The sequence below is a fragment of the Larimichthys crocea genome, chromosome X, assembly GCF_000972845.2.
Source record: "Larimichthys crocea isolate SSNF chromosome X, L_crocea_2.0, whole genome shotgun sequence".
NCBI lineage: Eukaryota > Metazoa > Chordata > Actinopteri > Sciaenidae > Larimichthys > Larimichthys crocea.
The window spans coordinates 6,913,433-6,936,547 of record NC_040020.1 but is presented as its reverse complement, the minus strand read 5'-3'; the positions used below and the strand labels follow the sequence as shown (position 1 = coordinate 6,936,547).

The following is a 23,115-nucleotide window of genomic DNA, read 5'->3' as shown; positions in this document are numbered from 1 at the left end:
AAACTAATGATAACACTCACATGTTATACTTTAAATACTTTAGATTGTGCCTCCTGTACACGGCGGCTCGTTGGTCTAGGGGTATGATTCTCGCTTAGGGTGCGAGAGGTCCCGGGTTCAAATCCCGGACGAGCCCACCTTTTTTTTTTTTTGATGAAATCATATACTGCTAATGGAATATTGATAAATATATATCAGTATATGTGTGTATATTTATATATATACACAAACAAAGGACTCCTTTCTACCTTATACTTTCTTTAGTCGATATTTTGCACATTTCATCCTCTTCATTTTTCATTGTTTTGTTATTTTTATAAACATTCTTACTGTACATAACTTAGCTCCATAATATTAAATTACACGTATACCTGAAATTGCTGCACGAGCTGTATATATCTTAGTGTATTCAGTTCACTCTGTCCATACTGTTAATACTGTATCTTGCTAACAGTTTTTGTCTTTTATAGTATTTTTTTATTCTCATATTTTGACTATTTGATGTCAAGTTTCTAAATTAAATCATATCACTATATATCTAAAGGGTGCTACTAAAATGATCTTTTATTGGCTCTTATACTACATCTAGGAGTCAAATAAAGGGTGACTTTGTGACATTAAATAAACTGAGCTTTAGGCTGAAGTCAAACCCGAAGATATTAAACTTATGATGATATAAAACTGAGGAAAGTTTCACATTTGAGAGGAGCAGCACCAGCAAATGTTTAGTGATGGTTTAATGACCAACCAATCTATTAACAACTCCATTTCACACAAACAACATTTAAGACACGGCACACCATTCTGCAAATATTATCAATAAGTTTATTAAGTGGTATGAATATTCTGTTTTAAAATAAATGCAACATTGCAGATAGACCTGTACAGTTATACGTTCACAGTTTAACATGTTCCCTTTGAATTGCCAACGTTTAGATTAAAGAGAGAGATAGGGTTTATTATAGACAACAACATTATAGAAATGTATAATATCCATTATCATGAGAGTATCAAAAATCATGCTTAATAAAAACCTTTAATTGCCCTTTCAGTCAAATAATCAATTATAATATATATATATATATTTATGTGTGTGTATATATATACACAACTTATATTTGCAGAGATACAAAAACATTTACAAGCGAAGAATATCCAGAGGCAAATGCAGATCAGTTGAGCGGCTACATTCGCTGTTTGTTGGTGTACATGTGAATAAAAAGACAAACCTGTTAAATGTTTCGGATCAAACTGACCAGCAGATCTACGAATACAAAAAACTGATGTGACTAAAAATGTTTGGCTTTGGGAATGTTTTATATATATATGTATATATATATTTATATATAAAGTGCACATTGGAGACATGTACAAAGGCGCTACAAACAAACGTTTTTTGTTCTCCAGACACTGTAAAAACAGAAGTTGTGCTCTGTATTTGTGATGACGATTAAAGAACTGATGGTGCTTTGATTAAAAGTTTTCCCGCAAATTATATGTCCGCATACGAAGGGGCTGGATTAAAACTCATCTGCTCCTGAAACAAAAACTTAAAAGACCAAATTTCCCTGCTTTCCACTTTGCATATTTTCCCACATACAAGTGTCATACAATACAAAAAAAGGCTACCACGGTGTCACATCACAAACCAAACAATAGCTCATAAAGATACATAAACTTGATATATATATATGACATTTCATTGCTTCTACCCTTAAACCAACCGAGTGGTGTCTTTTCCTCACTGACACAATAATGCCCCTGTGCAGCAACTTTCACATTTCTGAATGAAAACATTAAAAAAAAAAAACACTTCACTCTTGACATTGAACGAGACCCAGAGTCCCACCGATTTTAAATATTTCAACCCAAATACCAAAACAAAGCACACCAGACTGAGGCTGAGCTGCTTTTATTAAGTGCATGTTTTCTTTTTCTGCTGTGTGCATATATGTACAAAGAGAAAAGCGAGCATTGGCGACCTGTTTGTGTTATTTTTAACTTCATGATGTAAGCTTGTAGAGGCAGGTGGTGGTGTGTGGTGCTTTATTAATGTGGCGGAGTTAGCGTTATGTCACAAGTAGATGCACTGATGAGTGGAAAAAGCAAAGGTTATGTATGACACGATGCACAGTACTGTAGGTGTGATATGATACATTCTGGAAAAGTTTCACATTATGTTGGCCTAGCTAGCAAATAACGTGTGTGTGTGTGTGTTTAAGTCCACAATTTTTTACTTTAAATGCAGACAGAGAAATGAGAACTGGAAAAGAAGAAGAAGAAGCTTGAGCATGCCGTGTGACTTAAACTGAGCGTGTGTTGTCGGATGAAGTTTGGTTGTGCAGCCACAAGAGTGCGCTGCTCTCAGGCCAGCTGAGATGCTGCAGCCTCACAGCTGATCAGAGGTCTGGTACAACAATAAAATGTCAATATGAGCTCAGGATGAGTCTGCAAAAACTGACAGGTGATGGTTGGATGATTAGGCAGGCTGACACCAGCTCATATTCAGGCTAAATGAGGTGAAAAGGGTCCTAAACTTGCACCCTGAGGAACATTCCCCTTCCCACTCCCCTGTCGGGAGTCCAATGTGTAAGGCCAGCTCATTTTAAAATCCCCCGCCCCTCTCAAGTCAAAAGTGGTGCACTCCAAAGTTGAAGGGGGTTTCACACCAGGAGGTGGCGTTTCTTGTGCAAAGCCAGGTGATCAGAACGGGAGAAGCTGCGTTCACAGTCGGGGCACTGGAACGGTTTGACTCCTGTGTGCTTGCGGAAGTGTCTCGTCAGCTCGTCCGAACGGGCGAACTTCCACGTGCAGCCTTCCCACATGCACTTGTAGGGTTTCTCACCTGCACGTCGAGAGGAAACACGAGAAGATGATGAATGAAGGATGCAAAGATGACAAAAAGGTGCAGCTTTGTGTGTGTGTGAATCAAATCTTACCGGTGTGTGTCCTGCGGTGTGCTTTGAGGTGGGAGCTCTTGGTGTACACTTTGTTGCAGCCGGAGAAGTCGCATCTGTGAATTCGCCTCTTTTTCAGTGTGTCAGGAGATTCAGCGGGGAGAGGATGCTGCGTGCGCGGATGGACTATTACCGACGGGTTGTTACTCCTATAAAAAAAAGAGAGACAGAGAGAGAGAGAGAGATCATGAGATCATTCAAACACGAGAGGGCGCTGGTGTCAACAAGTAAACAGCCACCTCTTCTTCACGGTGTTGAAATCTAAACTCAAGTTTCGTTGGCAGCCAGTCTGCCATGCAATAACAACTTCTACCAGTCAGGAAGTTGAAAAACACCTCCCGCCTTTTTTTTTTTTTCCAGTCCACCACGCCTTTGCTTTGTCCTCTCACCTCTCTCATGTTTGTTGTTTTCATTTCACCACTCAACAAATTCATTCACTGGAAATTTGATGGAAATCTTCCAGCGCGGTGCTGACGTGCAGCTAAAAGAGCTCTGGAAGTCTTTGTAGCACTTTTTTACAGTCATGCTCAAGAGCCCAAGATTAAGTTTCTAACAGTCTGCGCCCAATGTGTGTGTGTGTAATGTGTGTGTGTGTGTGTCCTACTAAAGTTCATCAAACGATAAGAGAATAAAACATTAAAGAACAGAAGAGAAAAGAGTTGAAAAAGCAACATTTACGAGTGTTTCACAGTCAGAGGAGAAAACAAGAAGGAGTTATCTTTCTGCACTATCATTAAAAAGTGTGTGTGTGTGTGTGTGTGTGTGTGTGTGTGTGTGTGTGGGTGTGCCTGTAAGTGGCGGTTGAGAGCAGGTGTCGAGTGTTGAAACATGAATCCCTCACAGATCAGTTCTGCGTAAAGGAATGTGCAGTCACACACACGCAAACACACACACACACACACACACACACACACACACACACACAGCACTTAATTTAACACACCCTATCCCGATACACATTGAGCCAATCTTGACCCAGTTACCGTCTGTGTACGGTATATTTAAATTGTTCATGTACGAGCAGAGACGAGAGGTCGATGACAGATGAAACACACCTTTTGTTAAAGGGTCCAATTATTTCACGGCAGCAGCCGGTGATGACAACCAACCTGACACCTAAGGTGTGGATGTGTGGTGGGTGGAGGTACGATATAATATACTAGATTCAATGGCAACATTCCCAGTTTCTAACGCGTATAATCCACCTGAAAGCCGTTACTATGTAGAAGAAAAACCAGTCACACAAAACTGATGATGGGAGATGAGGAGGAGGCGGAGGCGGATACAGGAAGGGATGAGGAGGTTAGAAGAGGAGGTCAAGAAGGAGTGGGAGATGCCGGACAATGAGCGCTAAAAAATACAGGAAGCGCTGAGCGTCGGGAAATTAAGGAGGACGTGGGAAGGGGAGGACCGGAGGAGGTGACAAGCTCGAGATGGCTGATAGGAACCGGCGTGGCTGACTGGAAGGTGATAAGAAGACGCTGTGGCGAAGGGCGTGTCCGATGGACGGGGACTGGAAGTGACAGGATAAAAGACGCCACAGTGGAATAAAGGAACCAGACACACCCCACATAGTTCAGTCAGTGAGGTCATGTAACTCTCATGATAAAGTGCTGCATCACTGCTCCTCTGTTATCTCTGTAAATTAGAAACTAGTTTCTAAATGCGTCTTTGTTAACTCGCCCAGAGGCTGTTGGAGAACTGCCATCTTTGCACTTTTTTGAGAGTTTTGAACAGAGCTGATAAAAAAAATACACCTCCTAATTGTGCTGGATGTAAAGTGGGTATTGGACCGAGACTTCTCAATACAATGTTTATGAATTTCTGCATTTATTACTTCATAGGCTGGAGAGAATTGACAGGAAATGTGTGGCATTATATATGAGCATGAGATGAGACATTTTGAGCACAAAAAACTATTTCTTGCACACACCTATGTTACATTTTTATACATATATTTAATATACATGTCCACACATGTACGCATGTTATCCCCGTGGGTTCTCTCCGGATACTCCGGCTTCCCCCCACAATCCAGAGACATGTACCCTAAATTTGCCCGTAGGTGTTAATGCGAGCGTGAATGGTTGTCTCTATGTGTCAGCCCTGTGATGAACTGTACCCCGCCTCTCTGACGGTGTTAGCTGGGATCGGTTCCATGAGATACGAGCAAAGATGCAAATACATTTACAGAGCTCAAATTCAAATCTTCTTTGCATGATAATAATTACGCAACAAAACAAAATTTATGTGCTTGCGTGCTTCGAATAACGTTTTCTCTGTGCTCGAAACGTCCAATTGAGACACAAATATAACTCCAGAGAAAAGAGTCCAACCACCTGCAGCATGCAACATGTCTGTCTGCGAGTTCCCTGGTTGGACTCGAACTGGATTTCCTGATTCAAGTAACACATCATCATTTTATGCAGTTTTATATTCATGCAAAGTTCTTTCTGTTGAACACTGATAAATCTGAGAAGCTTATGAGCTGAGAAATCACTTTTTGTGGAAATTATTATAAAATCTTGCCTGCTCAACTTTCTGTCAGAGATTCAGACACATAACATAGCTCCCATAGTGACAAACAAAACAAAACAATGATTTTATTGTGTTTGCTTGAAGAGCATCGCCCGTTTTTTCAGTCATAAATTTTGCTCAACTAAATATTGTTGCCCTGCGAGCATTAGAGCGTAGGTTTAATTCATTTCAGATCATTTTCTTTCCCGTCTATTCCACTGAAGTATCAAAAAAAAGGGACTATTTTGGTATCAGTGACAGTAAATCATGTGTGTCCTTGCATTGAAAAACTTCAAATGATACCCAGCCCTCGGGAGGGACTCCACCTAAACTTAAAAAAAAAAAAAATCCCAACAGGAACAGATATGGATCAGGTCGAAAATACGCCTCCGACCACGACTTCCATTTAAAGTTAAAGAGGAAGCGCAACAGCAGACAGTGAATCTTATGAAATACTACCTTCCATAATTTGCATGAGTGTGTCTGTGTGTCACTCACCCATATTCGTGTGATATCCTGATGACCGATGATTTCATCTCTTGGCAGCTGTGGAGCTTATGAGCGAGCTCAGGGTGAGGCTCTGTTTTGATTGGCTTGTGCATTTCGTGGGCGTCGCCTCGCAGCTCTGGGGGCTTCGTAGAATGAACTGAGTAGATAGAAAATGTGAGCCGGGTCAGTATGTTCTGGATTTATTGAGATTAACTTAAACATCTGCAGAATTTCAGGAGCTGCAACACTTCCGACATTCCTATAAATACCCTCCCAACCCTCCCCTCCTCTCTCTCGCTCTTGTATCCTGCACCACACCCTTTTTCTTCTTCCTCTTCCTGCCCCCTGTAGGGTCCTGGCAGGGTCCGCCATGCCCGGGTGATATGGTGGTTTCACCACAGATGCTTCCCCGACAACGCAGCAACAAACAAATGAGAGTTCAAGCTTCACCAAGAGTCTTTTGTGTTTTGTGTTAATAAAATATTTAAACGGATCAGGTCAGAATTAAACCTTAGACACAACACGGTCTCAGTGCAACCTCTCACCGTACACTCAGTCTTGGTTTTTAATTGTTCTTTATCTCATTTCGCATTCAACGTATGCTTCTACATTAGTTTGATTCAAATCTCATCCGTCGCTTATGGATGCGTTTTCACTCCGCTTATCAGAGATGATGACCTCAGTTGATGATGTGAACTCTGTTTGACCATCGAAAACAGAACAGAGAGAAAAAAAGAAAAAGAAACATGACTTCCCTGAAAAAAAACAAAACTAGAATCTGCCGAAACTGATATTCTATGAACAGAGGAAATGAAAAGCACTTCCTCTTTTTCAGTAAAAGGATATATTTGTTTAAGTTAAAGCTTAAAAATCCAGGAGCAACAAAAAGCAACAAGCATCCTGAGTTTGAAGGATACGCTGATGTTTAAATGCTTGATCTAATCAGTCACGTTCATTAAAATTCAAATGAAATAAAACTGTAACTGAGGCCTCACCTGTCTTCGCCGCCCTCCTTCGATGGTGGTCGTCGTCGCTGCTGGGTTGGCTCACCATGATCGACTGATGCAGGAGAGGCGATGGGTAGAGGACAGGGAAAGGCACCACGACCGGAGACACCATGACCCCTGACCCCTGGATGACCCCCGAGCCCGAGCTGAGCAGGGGACTCACCATCGTGTGGTAAGGAAGTGAGGGGGTGGTCGGCGGGAGAGGGTGGGAGGGCGAGGAGCGCGGGGAGGCGCGGCTCGCCGTGCTGTAGGGGGACGACGGGGAGCTGCGCGAGGACGACGGGGAGGAGGCGGAGGAGCAGGGAGGGGAGGAGGAAGAAGACGTGGAGGAGGAGCGTTTGCTCACTGACAGGTCCACGGGCTCCAGCTGGGTGTGCGTGGGGTTGCTGGGGGTCTGGGACTGGGTGAAGGCGTGCATGTGCGTGGGGTGGTAGAGGTGGGCGGGATGGGAGAAGATCACTCCGTACGACTCCGGGGCTTTCACTAAAGAAGGGTAGAAGGACTGCAAAAGAGAGGGAGGGAGAGAGAGAGGATGCAGGAGAAGGAAGCAGGGAAGGGGACAAAAGAGCAGAGTTAAAAATTTCCGTTCTGCATTGAATAACAAGGAAAACATGTTTCTGCCACACAAACAACTCTAGCCAGCCAAGAACTTAAACCCAGCTCGGTTTGGGAGCGGATAGCTGTTATGTGTCAGAGTACAGTGTGTGTGTGTTCATTAACCTGCTGCCTGGCAGTGTTTGTACTCATTGTATGCAAATATCCACTGTACAGCAGCCTGTTTGTCCAGGAAGAGCAGGAATGTGGGAACCAGTCTGTCTAGACACGTAGCAGGAGTGTGTGTAGGTGTTTGTGTGTGTGCAGGTCAGAGGTACAGTATGGCATCATGTTCAAAACATGTCGAGGCATGATGGGATCACACACACACGCAGCCAAAGGTACATTTACACAAACACACACAGGCCTTACCGTCTCCATGTCTGTCTTCAGAGGGTAATCATACATCAGCATGGCTGCATAGGCCAGACTCCTACAAAATAAAAGACCGTTTCACATATTTAGAACCTCACAGAAGTCAGAAGAAGTACTTAGATCCTTTACTTATGTAATAAATACAAAAATATAGCAATATAAAGTATCAGCTTAAAGTATTACAGGTATTTATTTCGTAGAAAAACTATATATCTATCAACGGTTCCCAATCTACGGGTCGAGCCCTTCCAAAGGGTCACAAGATAAATCTGAGCTGTCACGAGATGATTAATGAGGTCGGAAGAAAGTAAAAACATAGTTCTGCTACATAAATTAAGCCTCATTTTTTCTTTGCCATTTTTTTTTTGTGAAATACTGGAAAGTTTTTTTTTTTTTTTACCTCTTAGGGCCTCAAAACTGTTGTTTAAATGAAACCATGTGAGCAAGTTAAGAGTGGAAATGTCTCTAACAACTCACAGACACCTGAAACGTGACATTGGGCTTCAGCTAGAGATGTGTTTGGTAGAGATGTCTAGATGTGTTTGGTTTATAATCATATAAATCATATCATATTTGTTGAGAAAATGTGAATTTAGGAAGTAATTACAGCTGTTGGATGCAGTAAAATCACAATATTTTCCTCCGGAAGAAGTATAAAGTGGCATCAAATGGAAATATTCAAGTACAAGTACCTCAAAATTATACTTAAGTTGAGTAAATGTACAAAAAGTTACATTAAAACAGTATCCATGAAGCTGTTTACTTCTCTTGCTTTCATCTTTTACTTTTAAAATACCATAAATAACTAAAAGGCGAAAGAAAACACAATAAACCGAGTGACAACTTTTAAAAGCCCTTAAAACGACACGTACGCACGCATACATGTTTGAAAAGTAAATCACAGAGGGGAGGGTCAGACAAGGGTCTGCAGTTAAGTATAGGTGTGTGAAAATGTGTAATGCGTTTGTGTGTCAGTGCTCTCCGCCTCACTGCCAGTAAATCACGACAGACGATAGCCAAACATAATTTTTCTGTCACATTTTACGCCTCTTCTTACGAGAATCCGCTCTACTTTTATACCCCGACGTCGTCTCTCCGTCGCCTGACAGTTTGTCAGGTCGTGTAGAAAAAACAATTAACAGCGTGGGTGTCGCCCTGTCACGCAGGTAATGCTACAGAAGCATGGCGACGGGTCGTTTTACAGGATTCGGAGACAACACACACCCACACACCCACACACACACACACACACACACACACACACACACACACACACACACACACACACATCATCTACTGAGGCCTGCTGAGTGTTGGGATCAAAAGCGTGTGAGGTTTCAAAGGTGGTTCCAGTTACTTTGGCTTTGAATGGCCAGGTGCAGCTGTGATGACTCGGTGTTTGTGCCTAACCGAGTGTGTGTGTATGTGTGTGTGTGTGTGTGTGTGTGTGTGTGTGTGTTTGTGTGTGTGTGTGTGTGTGTGTTCACTGGAGCATTAAGTCAATGTGAACTGTCAAAGAATGCACCCTCGGGGAGTCTGTGTGTGTGTGACCTGGTTAAAGTCCACAGTCTGGAGACAAGTTAGCCTTTAATTATTAACAAATGGGCAGGAACACAGGCCGTCACACCCAAGCACACACACACACACACACACACACCCACACACACAAACACACACATAAACACACACATACAGTCCAGATGGGGATAGGGGAGCAGGATGCTTGCTTGCTGGGTCAGGAAGGGTGTGAACATGACGACTGAAGCCTCGCCCTTCGCCCGGCTCCAAAGAAACAAAAGAGACTGCAGTCAGGTGGGGACTGGTGTGCGTGTGTGTGTGTGTGTGTGTGTGTGTGTGTGTGTGTGAGTGTGGGTGTTTGTACATATGTCTTAAAGGGTGTGTTTTCTAATCTGGGTTTGTATTGTACTGTGGTTCAACTAGAGGTCAAGCAGTTGTTCTATTGTGGTTGTGAATCACACAAAGAGGTGATAATAAGAGCAGGTATGCAGCACAAACACATAGATCAGGAGAAGGACAAAAGGAGCAACATGTCAGCGACCAGGTATTTTCCCTCCACACACACAGGAAACTTAAAAATGCCAAAAATCAGTCCTCATTGTGGAAGTCCCCACACATTCTTGATCCTTTTAAATATTTCCCCTGCACGACTGAAACAGAAATGCAGCACGTACTTATTGAAAGAGACAAATCAGACACAGTGTCGCTGATGGAAAGCACCAAATACAGGCCCAGATAATATAAATTATATACTCTGGCATGGATTATATAACATAATAATGCCTGCTTTGCATATATGGTTTGTGATACCTGTAACTGCCGCTGTGACTCAAGAATTTCAAAGTTATAGTTGACAAATGTAAATCAATAAACACATAAAATGTCCCTCAGCTACATTTACTGTTCCTTTAAAGTCCCACCCAATTATTATTCATGTTACAATGATTTAAAAACTGAAAATCTTCACGTTGGACAGCTTAAAACATTTGACTAAAATGCAAAAGACATCAATCAAACAGAAAGATGCTCTGCAGGGTTGGGCTACATGTGTGAACACGAGTCACATGTTCATGTATGTAATGAGGAAATATTCAAATAACTTTTGGAACATCCGGCCTCTGAGTTCATCTATCATTAAAACTGGAATCAACTCCCTGCAGCGCTGTATGTACACCTCGTTCTTTGGTAACACTCGCTGGATCATTTTATAGTTCACCTGTCATGGAGTGAGGCACCTTACAGGCCCGCTCACGAGAGAGTGAAGTTGATTTATGTAACCTGACATGCGAACACTCAGGTCTAAATCTACTTATTGTCTGTTTCAGTACATGCAGGGGAAATTTAGGTGACGGTGACAGAGAGCTGGGTCGAACAGTAGCCGCAGCAGCAGAAGATGAATGTTTTAATCTGCATGGAGGTGTATGCCAGGTGGTTTCAGGTTTACCACAGGGGGAAATTAAAAGTTATCAGGCAGGCATGTGAAAGCCGGATGGTGAGTGTGGTGGCAAACAGAAAAAGACAAACTTTCCCTGATGTCCCGGGTGTATCATAAACGGATTAATACAATGAGACACAAAGTTTAGACAATCGCAGGAAAAGAGATTTTAATTTAGCCGCAGAACACCTCCACAAACCACGTGAGGAGGACGAGGAGGCAACACACAGCTGGAGCTTGTTGATTGGTTTGTGAGTCAGCGTCGCATTTAGAGCTGCAACGATTAGTCAATTAGACAGGAAATGAATAAGCAGCAACTATTTTAATAATTCGTGAAGTCATTTTTAAAGCAAAAACATAAAAAGTTTCCAGAGTTTGAGCTTCTGAATCATGACAAACTGTGACGGTAGAGTAAATATATTATATAAGACATCTGAGGATGTTATCTTGAACTTTAAAAGGTCCAGTTTGTACGATCTACCAGTGTAGTTTATGCAACCACTGGAAATAAATCAACAGCAACTATTTTTATAATTTGTGAAGTTGTTTTTAAGGCAAAAATACCAATAATTCTAAAATTGTGAAGTTGTTTTTAAGGCAAAAATACCAATAATTCTAAAAAGCTTCTGATTTGTGAGGATTTGTGATTGTAAATTAAATATATCTGGGTTTTGACATGCTGGACAAATCAAAACAAGACATTTGAGGACTCTAAACGGTTTAATTTTTACAATTTAACCTTTGCTTCTCCTTTCCAGCATGTAAGAGAAACTATGATGGGCATAAAATATGCAAAACAGCCTATCTAGAAGCAGGAAATCTGTCCATTCTGGCCTACTGTAGAAGCAGAAGGCAATGAAGCATATGAATATTTTATGCCCCTAAATCTGACACGCTGGACCTTCAAATTAAAAGATGAATCAACACAATAATACACAGTAACCATTAGCTGCAGCTCCTCTTCCTGCGAGCTCTGCTTCATCACCTCGGAGCATTTTCCACCTGTAGATCCCTCAGATGTAAAAATCAAATCAGAGGAGACGCACACTGTGACGTGAAGGAGCCGCTCGGCGTGTACTGCACCTTTTTGGTAAATAAGAAACTCTACCTGAGTGTTTTCCGCCTGTGCGCGCTACATGTGGGTGTGTGTGTGTTTGTGCATGTCAAGTGTGGTCTGCAAATATTGTCCTTCTATGTCAGTGGAGCTACTGTGTGTACTCAACCCCAACCCACTCAGCAAACACTTTATACACCCCCCAACCTCTCTCTCTCTCTCTCTTCCTCCACCCTTGGACTCTTCTTCTACACCTCTTCTTCAGCAATCGCTCACGTCTTTACTACTGTATTTATCTGAACCGCACACCACCCCGCACTCTTTTTCTCTCCCTCTCTATGAATGATATAAAACAACATGACTGAAGGGGAAAATATTGTGGCTTGGAGTCCCTGGCTACTGACTCAACCACACACACACACACACACACACACACATACACACACACACACATGTACTTATACACACTCACAGCCGCACACCAAGTTTCTGCTAGCTCAACAGAATACACACACTAAATCACTAAAGGACTAAATTATTACAGGCACGCACACATGCTCAAACATACGCACACACAAAAAGGGGCTGTACGCACACACGCACACACACACACACACACACACACACACACACCCTCTAATGGCAACAGGCTGGAGATGATGAGATCACCAGAGAGACCAGAAACCTCCAGACAACAGCTTTGTCCAAGAACACGCCGCAATAGACGCAAACACACACACACACACACACACACTTACAGAGCCTTTTCCTTTCCTCCTTCTGCCTCCTTCACATTTCTTTTCCGCCTCCTCTTTTGCCTCCTCACCTCGTCGTGTGCCGTCTCACACCTGATCACTAATCGCCTCACTCGATAAGTGTTCACACCTCATCGCTCGCAGGGTAGATCTTCATGTTGACACTGCAGCCTGACTCACACCTTGTTGCCTTTTGTAAACCACTCAGGGGGATGCACTGATTATCCTTCATTTAGGATCTCAATTACGTGACTCATCAAGGTGGCGAGCTAATATTCCAGCGTTTAACTTTTCCCTTTTTCCTGAACTCACCTCCAGTGTGCTTTGTCACTGCTACCTTCAGATGCCCCTAGATTCACTCGTGTTGTACCCCCTCCTCTGCCTCCCTGCTCCCTAATTTTCACCTCACTTCCAGCTCTTGACTCCTTTAATGACGCCTCATATGCTCGGACTTTGACTCCTCTCACTTTAATCCTCGTATTTTGGCTTCCTATTCCCTCATCTGAGCTGCCTAACCCACTCCTCCCATCCTTATACTCCCCCAAACACACACACACACGCACGCACATATAAATGCACACACACACACAGAGGCACGTAGCCCCTCTCCGCTCCTCTCCAGCAGACTGTGGGGCTGCAGGCCTGCAGACCTTGGGGGGAGCCAGAGGGGGCCGTCAGCAGGGAAAGGGAAACAGGATCCATCATCACACACACACACACATGCAAACACACATTTAACGACACACCGGAGTTGACATAAGGCTCAGACACTGACTACGACACACACACACACACACATAATCAATGTGTGCACACCTCCAGCAGTACTTGTCAAACGGAGCGAAGCTTTGAGGCTTTCCAGACAACTGAGGACGGAGGGAAGGGGAGAACGAGGGAAGCTGCCAGGGAGAGAAAAAGAGAGAGAGAAGCGGAAGCCCTCAGAGTTTAGTCTGACTGTTATTATTTCCACACTGCGTGATGGGTCGGGGGGTGTAAAGAAGAGAAGGAGGAGGCGGACGAAGAGGAGGAGGAGGAGGAGGAGGAGAGTGAAGCCAAATGGGGGTGCTGCTGCAGGGGGCCTGTGGTTTCCTGTCTGAGCCCCCACCACCACCACCACCAGCACCACCACCTCCTCTCTACCCTGCACACACACCTCCCTACCCAAAGAATGAGAGAGGGGGGGAATAGAAGGAGAGAAAGGGCAAAGAAAACAGCCGCTCTGACCAAACTATGTCAAAATGGAAGTGGAAAGAACAAGACAGAGACAGAAAACGGGGAAGAAAACGAAGTGGGTTTCGACCAAAATATGACAAAACTTCAATGAACCTCAAACATGGGGAGGGGGCCAGAGCGCTAAGAGAGAGCTACACAGTTACAGTGGCTCAATCCAGTGGTTTAAAAGCAGCAACATTGTGTGTGTGTGTGTGTGTGTGTGCATGTGAAGTTGTGTAACGAGTTACAGCTTCTTTTTTTTTTACGTTTATGGTCGTCCGTGGACGGCGGTGTCCTTATTCCCTGAACTTCTAACGGAGAATCACCAACTATTCAGCATCCAGGAGTTTAATGTTTAGCCCTAATGTTCCCTAGGACATGCTGCCCTTTGAGCAGTGTGTATATGAGTGTGCACACACACACACACACACACACACACTCTTGCGTATTTTGTTCCACCAGATAACATCAGCGTGTTGATTCAGGAAAAAAAAAATAGAGAAAGAAAGAAAGAAAGAAAGAAAGAAAGAAAGAAAGAAAGAAAGAAAGAAAGAAAGAAAGAAAGAAAGAAAGAAAGAAAGAAAGGCGTAGGGATGGGTGGGGCATTCGGGGCGTGTGTGAATAAATGTGTGCCAGCTTTTAAAGACAAATAATTATTAAATAAGGTCAACTCTTTTTTTAAAAAACAAAAAACTCTTTCCAGAGAAGTGTAAAGTAAGACAAAGAGGCAAAGAGAGGGAAGAGAGAGGTCGCCCTCATTCCAACCCGTCGTCCACCCCCCACATCCACATCCCTCTCTCCTCCCTTTCTTTCTCCCTCTTTCTCTCTCACTCACTCACTCCGGGCTCTAAACAGGATAAGGGCTTCATATGCCAAGTGGAATGTGTGACGCAAGCCTCAGCCTTGAAACAAAGCACAGGAAACAGGGAGAGACAGAGACGGAGAAACACACACAGACACACACACACAGAGAGGGAGAAAAGACATGTGGATTGTTAAAAAAAAAAAGAAGGACAAAGACAAAAAAGCTCAGGTGTGTTTGAAGGTTACACACACACACACACACACACACACACACCTGTCACATGTGTGCACTCAGATCTGACACTGCGCAGCAACACTGAGGCTTCATCTCTAACACACACACACACACACACACACACACACATGGATTAAACATCAGCATCAGATTCAGCTTTCAGTGAGGGGCCTGTCAGTGTGAGAGCTACAGCCGAAAGCCACAAATCAATCACAAAACCAGCAACAGTTCTGATAATCAATGATGCAGATGATTCAAATGCAAAAAATCTCAAATTACAGCTTCAAATTTGGGACATTTTGCAGATTTTCTGCCCTTTTTCTCCATTTTAAACTGATTCATCTCAGATTTCCACATCAGCGGATGATCTGATCACACGGATATCAATATCTAATATCAGATTAAACTCTCTAATATTATGTGGCCACAGGTTGTTAAATGTCACCAACACTGAGAAAGAGAGGAACCAACACCACAGATGGAGCCACATCACTACAGCTCTCCGTCTCCCTCACATGCCTCACGTTTAACCACTTTGTTATCATTTTAATTAATTAAACACTATATGTCTATAAAAGGCTCCAAAGGCTATAAATAGCATCGTCTCTGCTGCCTTACTTACTGTGGGGTTACATCAGTTATCAGCCAGATCATTAGTCATCATCTTGACTCAGATTAAACTCCTTTTTCAACAGCATGAAATGTGAGAAAATGTTGATTTAACGCACCAAGAAAAGAAAGAAAAAAATCAAGAAACTGTCATCTTTAAGTAATTAGACTAATTAATCAGCTTGATCTAATTAAACTAAACATTTACAGACTTCTTCTCTTTCCTATAATAAACTCAACTTTAACACAACAACATATAAGACCACAGCTAAGTTATTATTAAAAGACCACGCAGTATTTAACGGGCTTCACCGCAGAACATCCGAGAGGAAATCAGATCAGTGTGCCGGGGTCACCGCGTAAAAACGCACCGATCCCCCCCGCAGGAACTCTGGACTTACTTCTCGGATGGAGGACTCAGTCTATTCCTGGAAGGACAGTCGGTAGATTCACAGATTTTTTTCTTTTTTCTTTATTTTTGCTTGGATAAAAATAAAAATCTCCTTGTTTTTTTTATTTTTATTTTGGTGTCAGTCAGAGAAGTCCGGTGAAAAAGTGACGCAGGCGACGCTCAGCTCTCCGTGTCACTGACATCAGGCTGAAAAACAAGACGGTCCAGTGATCGATGGCTCCACAAAACTTCCCTAAGTTACGAAACTCTCTCTCTCTCTCTCCCTCGGTGTGTTTGAGTGTGTGTGTGTGTGTGTGTCTCTCCGTTTTTGTCGTTTAGAAACTTGCTGTCACATGATCCGCTGTCTGTCTGTTCTCCATGGGGTCGGGCCGCTGGGCGGGACCGGGGCGGGGTGGTCCGGCTCCACTGTGTGTGTGTGTGTGTGTGTGTGTGTGTGTGTGTGTGTGTGTGTGTGTGTTGCAATTTTCTTTTCAGCTTCAGAGACAAACGTTTGACAGCAGGAACAAGCTGTTATTAATGAACATGCACATGTAGGTTATATTTGTTTTGTGCGTTTTTAAAAATCTTTGTGCCAAATTTGGCACCCTGACCTGAATGTTGCATTCAAAGAGCTGCTGTTTGAACTTCTCCTCTCATGAAATAACAGGTTTTTATTTATTTTTTAAAATCTTTTTGATGTTACACTGACTTGTAATCAGGTGAATGAGTGACTGCGTCTGTTCTCTCGCTATCTAACTTTGTAAAGAAGTTGCACGCCACCAACTACTTCACTGATTTTGATATTTTATGGAGAAAATGTTTTCTGTGTTTCTCAACCTCAGTTTCCTGATGGACAGTGAAGTAAACTGTAGCTGCTGTTAGCTCAGTTTGTTAGCACTGTGAGCTCAGTGTTTGTACCACAGGCGTTTTGGACCACGGCCACCGGGAAGCAGAAGAGGAGGAGGTTTTGCAGGAATGCTGACGTGGAGCTGGTGTTGTGCCAGAACCGGAGCTGGGCAATGTAACCAGGGCTTACCTTTGGGTGGCTAAGCTAATTAGCCTATATACTGGGTAGTTTAAAGATTCAGTGGCATCTAACAATGCAGTTGCTGATTGCAACCCCTTGTTTCACTTCACAACTTCTTCTTAGAGTGACGAAGAAGCTACAGTGGCTGCAAAATTTGCGAAAAATCTAGAGCCAGTGTTTAGTTTGTCCGTTCTGGACTAGTGTTCTGCATATACCGACACACCGGACCTTTAAGATACTGTACCTTATAATATTTTTGAGACAAGTTAAACCTTTATTGATCCCTTGAGGGGAAATGTGGTCGTTTCAGCAGCACAAGGACAGAAATAATATAAGAATAGGTTTCAAAAGAGAAACGTTTAAAGGTCATTAAAGACTAAATTACAAGGAGGAGTGACAGTGGTGAAATTTATAACAACACAGTGAGCAAGTATAGAAAGTAAACTGTATTAATTTGTATTAAATTATAGTTAATAAACCACAATACACTTCAAGTACACCCATTAAATCTAATACAACAGCCCTGTCATAACATCTACCTTTACAAAGCTTTATATTAAAAATATTAATATGTATTGATTAAAAATGTTTTACTGGTGTCATAGGTAAAGCTGGTGTTATACTAGACAAATGTTGTCATTCAGAAGTGTTTTTGTCCTTCCTTTATACATGTAAACATACAAACACCACGATAAACTAATTTTATTAACACGTTTATGTCAGTGTCAACAAAACTGGCATCATAAAGGTAGATGCGTCACACTGTTCAGGTGCAAAGTTTTGTAAAAATCTGATTCTGCAGCAATAAATGTAAAAATGAAAGCGATTACAATCGTAATAGTAATGTTTCATTCACATTCCACTGCTGCATTTTATGCCGTGGTCATAAAAAAAAATGCTATCAAACATAAGTGCTTTGCAGTAAGTGGCGTGCACGAGTGTGTGAACTTGTTTCTGTGTGTGTGTGTGTGTGTGTGTGCAGAGAAGGAAGAGGGTGTGTCAAACAACAAGCTCTTTCCCACAAGGAACTACTTTACTGTTACAGGGAGGGAGAGACAATTATAGATTATTATAGAGAAAGAGTGACACATTATATAACGACAACATTTTTCACACCTCGGCACACAAAACATCTCTGACTGGATAAAGACTGAGGACGCCTCAAACAAAGTTATATTTATACTTCTTAGACCCTTAAAGATCCATTAAGCTGCTTTAACACTGAATCAAAAGACTCCCTGTGAAGTGAAAGAGTTTGTACTACCAGTGACCCCACTGTGAATCAACACCCGACTCCCATTTGGAGATTTTCCATCATTGTTTTAGATTTCCTGTGAATTTTACCATTGAAAAACACAAAGTAACCCGAGATGAGCTAATCGTCTTAGCAACGTATCAGGTTGAATAACTTTGATTGGCAGGCGGGTGTGAACTAAATCAACAACAAAAAAAAAGAAGTAAATACTTGAGTTGGTTGACTTAGTTATATTCCACCGTATCATCATAATCAAAAACGAAACAAAAAACACATCTTAAAGCTGCAATGACTGAATTTCTTGGGCATACGTCGAACTCGTTCAACCTGTTAAACGGTTGTTCGTTTAGAAATCGAGAAGACTAAAATGATCTTTCATTTTCTGGCATGGCTCATGATGAATGAATGTGCCCTTACCAACTCCTCTTTTTCCGCAGAATACTCTGGTATGTTCACCGGCCAGTTTCTTACTGTGTCTTGTCGGCTGTTTGGTGCCAAACAAGGGATTTTTTTTAGAGCATATAAAATGCACAAGTTCCCTCTGATTGCCATCCAGTTCATCTCAGGAGTTGGTGAATTATCTTCATGAGGTGGACTTTGAGTGAGTTTGTGACTTCCTGCAGTCTCATGCTCAAAAAGCAACACGTGCATCCAAACTGACAGTAACGAAGGGTTAAACTGATGACAAACTGAATCAGGACTCTTCTTTTCCTCGTTAATTATCCCACCCAGTGTTTTCTCATGTACTTTTATTTCCATCCACAACGTTTTGTTCGACGCAGTGATACAGTTTTATTCCGCAGATGAACTCGTTTACTCAACGTCTGGCAGGTGTCCATTGCAATCTTTCACCAGGATGCCTCAAACGTAATTCCAGTGAACACTTCCTCCTTTTTTATATCTTTGGCAACGGGCCATGTCAAATTGTGTAGCACTGCTACTGTAGGTAAGTCAAACAGCTTTCGACAGCTGCTTCCTGCTGAGAATTTGCTGCTTTTCTCATTTTATATAATCACTATAACTTCTGTTTATAATCCATTTAATGCATTCTTTAATATTCCTGTTCGTTTTTATGGAAATGTACTAACCCCCTCAGGTCTCTATTCCTGCTTTAGTCACACACACGCAGGTATTTCTCAATTCCTTAACGCATGTGGAAAAACTCAAAGATCACAGGATTACAAATCCTGCTGCCTATTTTTGTTAAAACAAAAGGCAGGGCGAGGCAGAGTCCTAATCTCTCTTACACACACTGGCATCTGTCAATAAAGTGCTGTCCGACGAAAAGTGGAAACAGGACAGTGACGATGTGACAGGTGTTATTTCATGGATGGTTTCAAGCCTTTCAAGTTTGAACACACATCCGCTTGGGCTTAGTCATCTGCATGCAAAGTGGAGCATGAGACATGGTGATGCTCAGGCTCTACCTGCCTCCACTTTACACTGTGAACTGGAATATTGAGTAAACAGGTGTCAACTCTTCAAAACGTTCTGTACTTTAGGCCAACCAAGTCTGTTTCATAACTTTTTAATACTTTATCTGTGGGATTGGGTGGAACAGTATTTCATGTCTGACTTGAGATTTCATATAAGTCACTGCCAAAAATGACTAATTCAAGTTCCACTAGCTATCTGACATTACTTGTTATTATTCAAAACCAATCATGACATTTAATATGGTAGACCATGTCGGCAATGTCCAGCTGGGGGCCTTTGCTTTGCATCACTGATACTCATTACATGTTAGTGTTTATGCAAACTCTCCTGCCCTTTTGCCCCACCCTCCCGGTTGCTAACCTTCGCCCGAATTCCCCAAATTCCCAGTAAGAAAATACTGAGAACATGACCTCTGTGTCTCCAGTGAAAGCTGCTGCCCCGAGTCCAGGTCGTACGCTGCAGAGCTCAGAGTAAAGAATGAGGTTAAGGCCAAGAGATGAATTCATATCCTAGAAAACTGCAGAGTAGTCTCAGTCTCTGGATCATCTATTAACAGCAACTAATAATAGGCTGAGTAAAGGTCAGAGCCACATGACCTGACAACATCCTGTGGCTTTGTGTGATAAGATAATCTGGGAAATGAATATGAGCCAGAAGAGACACAACTATTTTGTCCTCAGATGAGCTCCTAGTAAACCTCTGTGCCAGTATCAGTATATCACACAAGCACAAACCACATGGGTGTGACCAACAAAGTTTGAGGTCATGAAATTACCAAACAGGAGGAAATGTGACAAAACAGACGTTACCTGCAGGAGGAAATTAAATAAAGACTGTCCTTTAAGTCCATTATCCAAGCTAGTTATATACAGTATGACCCACATACTAATCATTGCATATTGTTTTAGTTTTTACACTGAGAGGTTCTTATATAATATGATGTATTTTCTTTGGACATAAAAGGACAACAAAATGTTTTCCTTCTATATTTTTGGAGCTGTTAGCTCTCTATTTTCTTTGTGAATATGCATTCTGGGACAGCACGCTCAAACATCGGCCATGTTCACTTGTTTGTCCATAGACTGTCCGGACTCTGCTGCCTCCCGGCTGATCTTAAGAAATGGACAAAGACGTGGATTGTCGGTGGAGCTGAAGCAGGTTGAATGAAACCTGGTTACTTAAACAAGCCACCTGTAACAGTACCCATCTGTCAATCAAACCATCCACACTCTTAATCCTGCATAACTTTAAGTTTTAATATAATCTGAACAGGTGAGTTCTATAGAAAATCATCTTCAGTACTGTTGTCATGAACGGGGAATTAGTTTTCCACAGCCACACCTTCTATTGTCATGTGCCAAACGTACGAACGAAAACCTTTCCAGTCCTTTGTAACTAAAACTATTAACACAATAATGACTTGTGCTTACAACAATACGTGGGTTGCTTCAAATACTTAGATTAGTTATGATTATTTAATTGTTATAATCGGTGAGTTTTGTTTAGTTAGAGAGTTCCTCTTGATTGATTAAGATGTAAAGTTGATCAACTGGATCAGCAACAACCCTTTCCAGTGAATTAAAACGGAAAGCAAAGAAAGTATGTGTGTGTGTGTGTGTGTGTGTGTGTGTGTGTAGGTGTAAGGCAAGGCAAGGCAAGTTTATTTGTGTTCTTACAAAAGGCAATTCATAGTGCTTTACAGAGGCAAAAGAGAATCAATGAAAAGAAATGAAAAATCAAACAGAACTTAAAATTAATGAAACATTAGAACGTGATTTAAAATCGTTAAAACCAGCAGATACAGAAGGTGACAGTTTGTGCACTCCTCAGGTGTTCAGGGAGCTCGTTCCATAGAAGCTAAATGCAGCTTAGGTGTGTGGTTGTGTTGAAACTGTGTGTGATTTTTGCGCGAGCCGAACTGAAAGATGCTGAAACCGCCAGAACAAAGTCCAGTCCGAGCACGATTCAAAACACACCCTCAAACTGGGGAAAGGTTTTTATCCTGACTCAGAGAATTAAGAGATTATTCAGTGAGTCAGCAGACAAAAACATTAAGATTAGTTATTTTTGTATACATTCTATATAAATTAGTCACGTATCCATTAAAATTATAGTTGCTGTTGTGCATCTTAATCTCTCTCTAAACTCAACCAGTCCTGACACATGTCCGTCCACCATGACCCGGGTTCTGTTCGAGGTTTCTGCTTCCTAAAGAAGTTTTTTCTCGCCACTGCTGCAAGTGTTTCCTCAGGAATACAGTCCAGACCTGCTCTATATGGAAAGATAACTTCTGTTATGATTTGCCACTATATACATGAATAAAAGTTAATTGCATGCAAGTTTTTTTACATTCTAAATTAAAGTTGTGATTGTTTGTGTTATTTGTGTCACCTATCCATTTCTTTCCATATTATCTGGGGTTGGGTTGTGGCGGCAGCAGGTTTATCAGGGCGTTCCAGACGTCTTTCGCCACAGCAATGCATTCCAGCTCCTCCTGGAGGATCCCTGAGGCGTTTCCAGGCTATATGGGCTATTTAGTCCCTCTAGCAGGTTCTCGGTCTGCCCCGGGGGGGTGTCCTCCCAGGGGGCAGGAAGGCGCCCAGGGGGGTATCCTAATTTGAATTTAGCAATATAACAATAGAGTTTTAATTATAATTTTTTTAAAGACATTAAACTTTATATTTAATCAAGTCGATTTTCTTCTTTTTCAAAATTAGTAGAAGTAGAGATCTACACTTAGAGTGTGTGTGTGTGTGTGTGCGTGTGTGTGTGTGTGTGTGCGTGTGTGTGCGTGTGTGTTTCTGTGTACAGCCACCGCCTTCACCTGCAGCCAAACTTGACATTTACAGACTGCGCCCCTCCCTCTGCTACACAGACACATGCACGCAGACAAACTTCTATACAGACACGATGCAAATACTAAAATCTGTCCCTGAGGGCAGAGGAGGTGAAAGACAGGAGGCCGGGCTGTGTGTCTGTGTGGGTGTGAGAGAGTGTTGTCTTTTATTGTTTCACTCAATAAACCAAACTAGCAGAAGTAAAGTACGATAATAAATCAAAAACACTAAACGCAAAGATCCTTCAATAGCCACATGTGAGGGAACTTCCTCCTATCAGAGCGCATTCAACCGATGATTGTTATCTTGATCCATCGATTAACTTTCATTCGCATGTTCTCAATATGGCGTCATCAAACATCTTGTTTTGTGAGTCCAACAGCCTAAAAGCCAAAAATATTCAGTTTACTATGAGAAAAAAAGACAAAGAACGCATCAAATTCAGACAATTCAGAAGCTGGAATTGGAGAATTTCTGTCATTTTTGCTGCTTGTTGCATCAACCTCTTATCAGAGCAGTTGCATTTTTCTGTTAATCGATTCATCGGTTCACAATTTCAGCTCTAAAAACATAAACTTTTCAAATAAATCCACTATGCTACGTACAC

At 42.0% G+C, this 23,115-nt stretch overlaps 1 protein-coding gene and 1 non-coding gene across 2 annotated transcripts; one reads left to right on the top strand and one right to left on the bottom strand.

Moving 5' to 3' along the window:
- The first annotated feature begins 64 nt into the window (after window positions 1–64).
- On the top strand, window positions 65–136 carry trnap-agg (transfer RNA proline (anticodon AGG)). Its single transcript has one exon. It is a non-coding gene; the product is annotated as a tRNA-Pro (tRNA).
- Window positions 137–802: 666 nt separating this feature from the next.
- On the bottom strand, window positions 803–16,311 carry klf3 (Kruppel like factor 3 (basic)). The gene is made up of 6 exons (XM_019275141.2): window positions 15,963–16,311; window positions 7,937–7,997; window positions 6,959–7,472; window positions 5,973–6,120; window positions 2,940–3,106; window positions 803–2,845 (listed from the first exon to the last, which is right to left on the bottom strand). Exons 2-6 carry the CDS (start codon window positions 7,976–7,978, stop codon window positions 2,664–2,666), a joined length of 1,053 nt encoding a protein of 350 aa, XP_019130686.2. The 5' UTR covers window positions 7,979–7,997; window positions 15,963–16,311; the 3' UTR covers window positions 803–2,663.
- Between the last annotated feature and the right edge of the window lie 6,804 nt (window positions 16,312–23,115).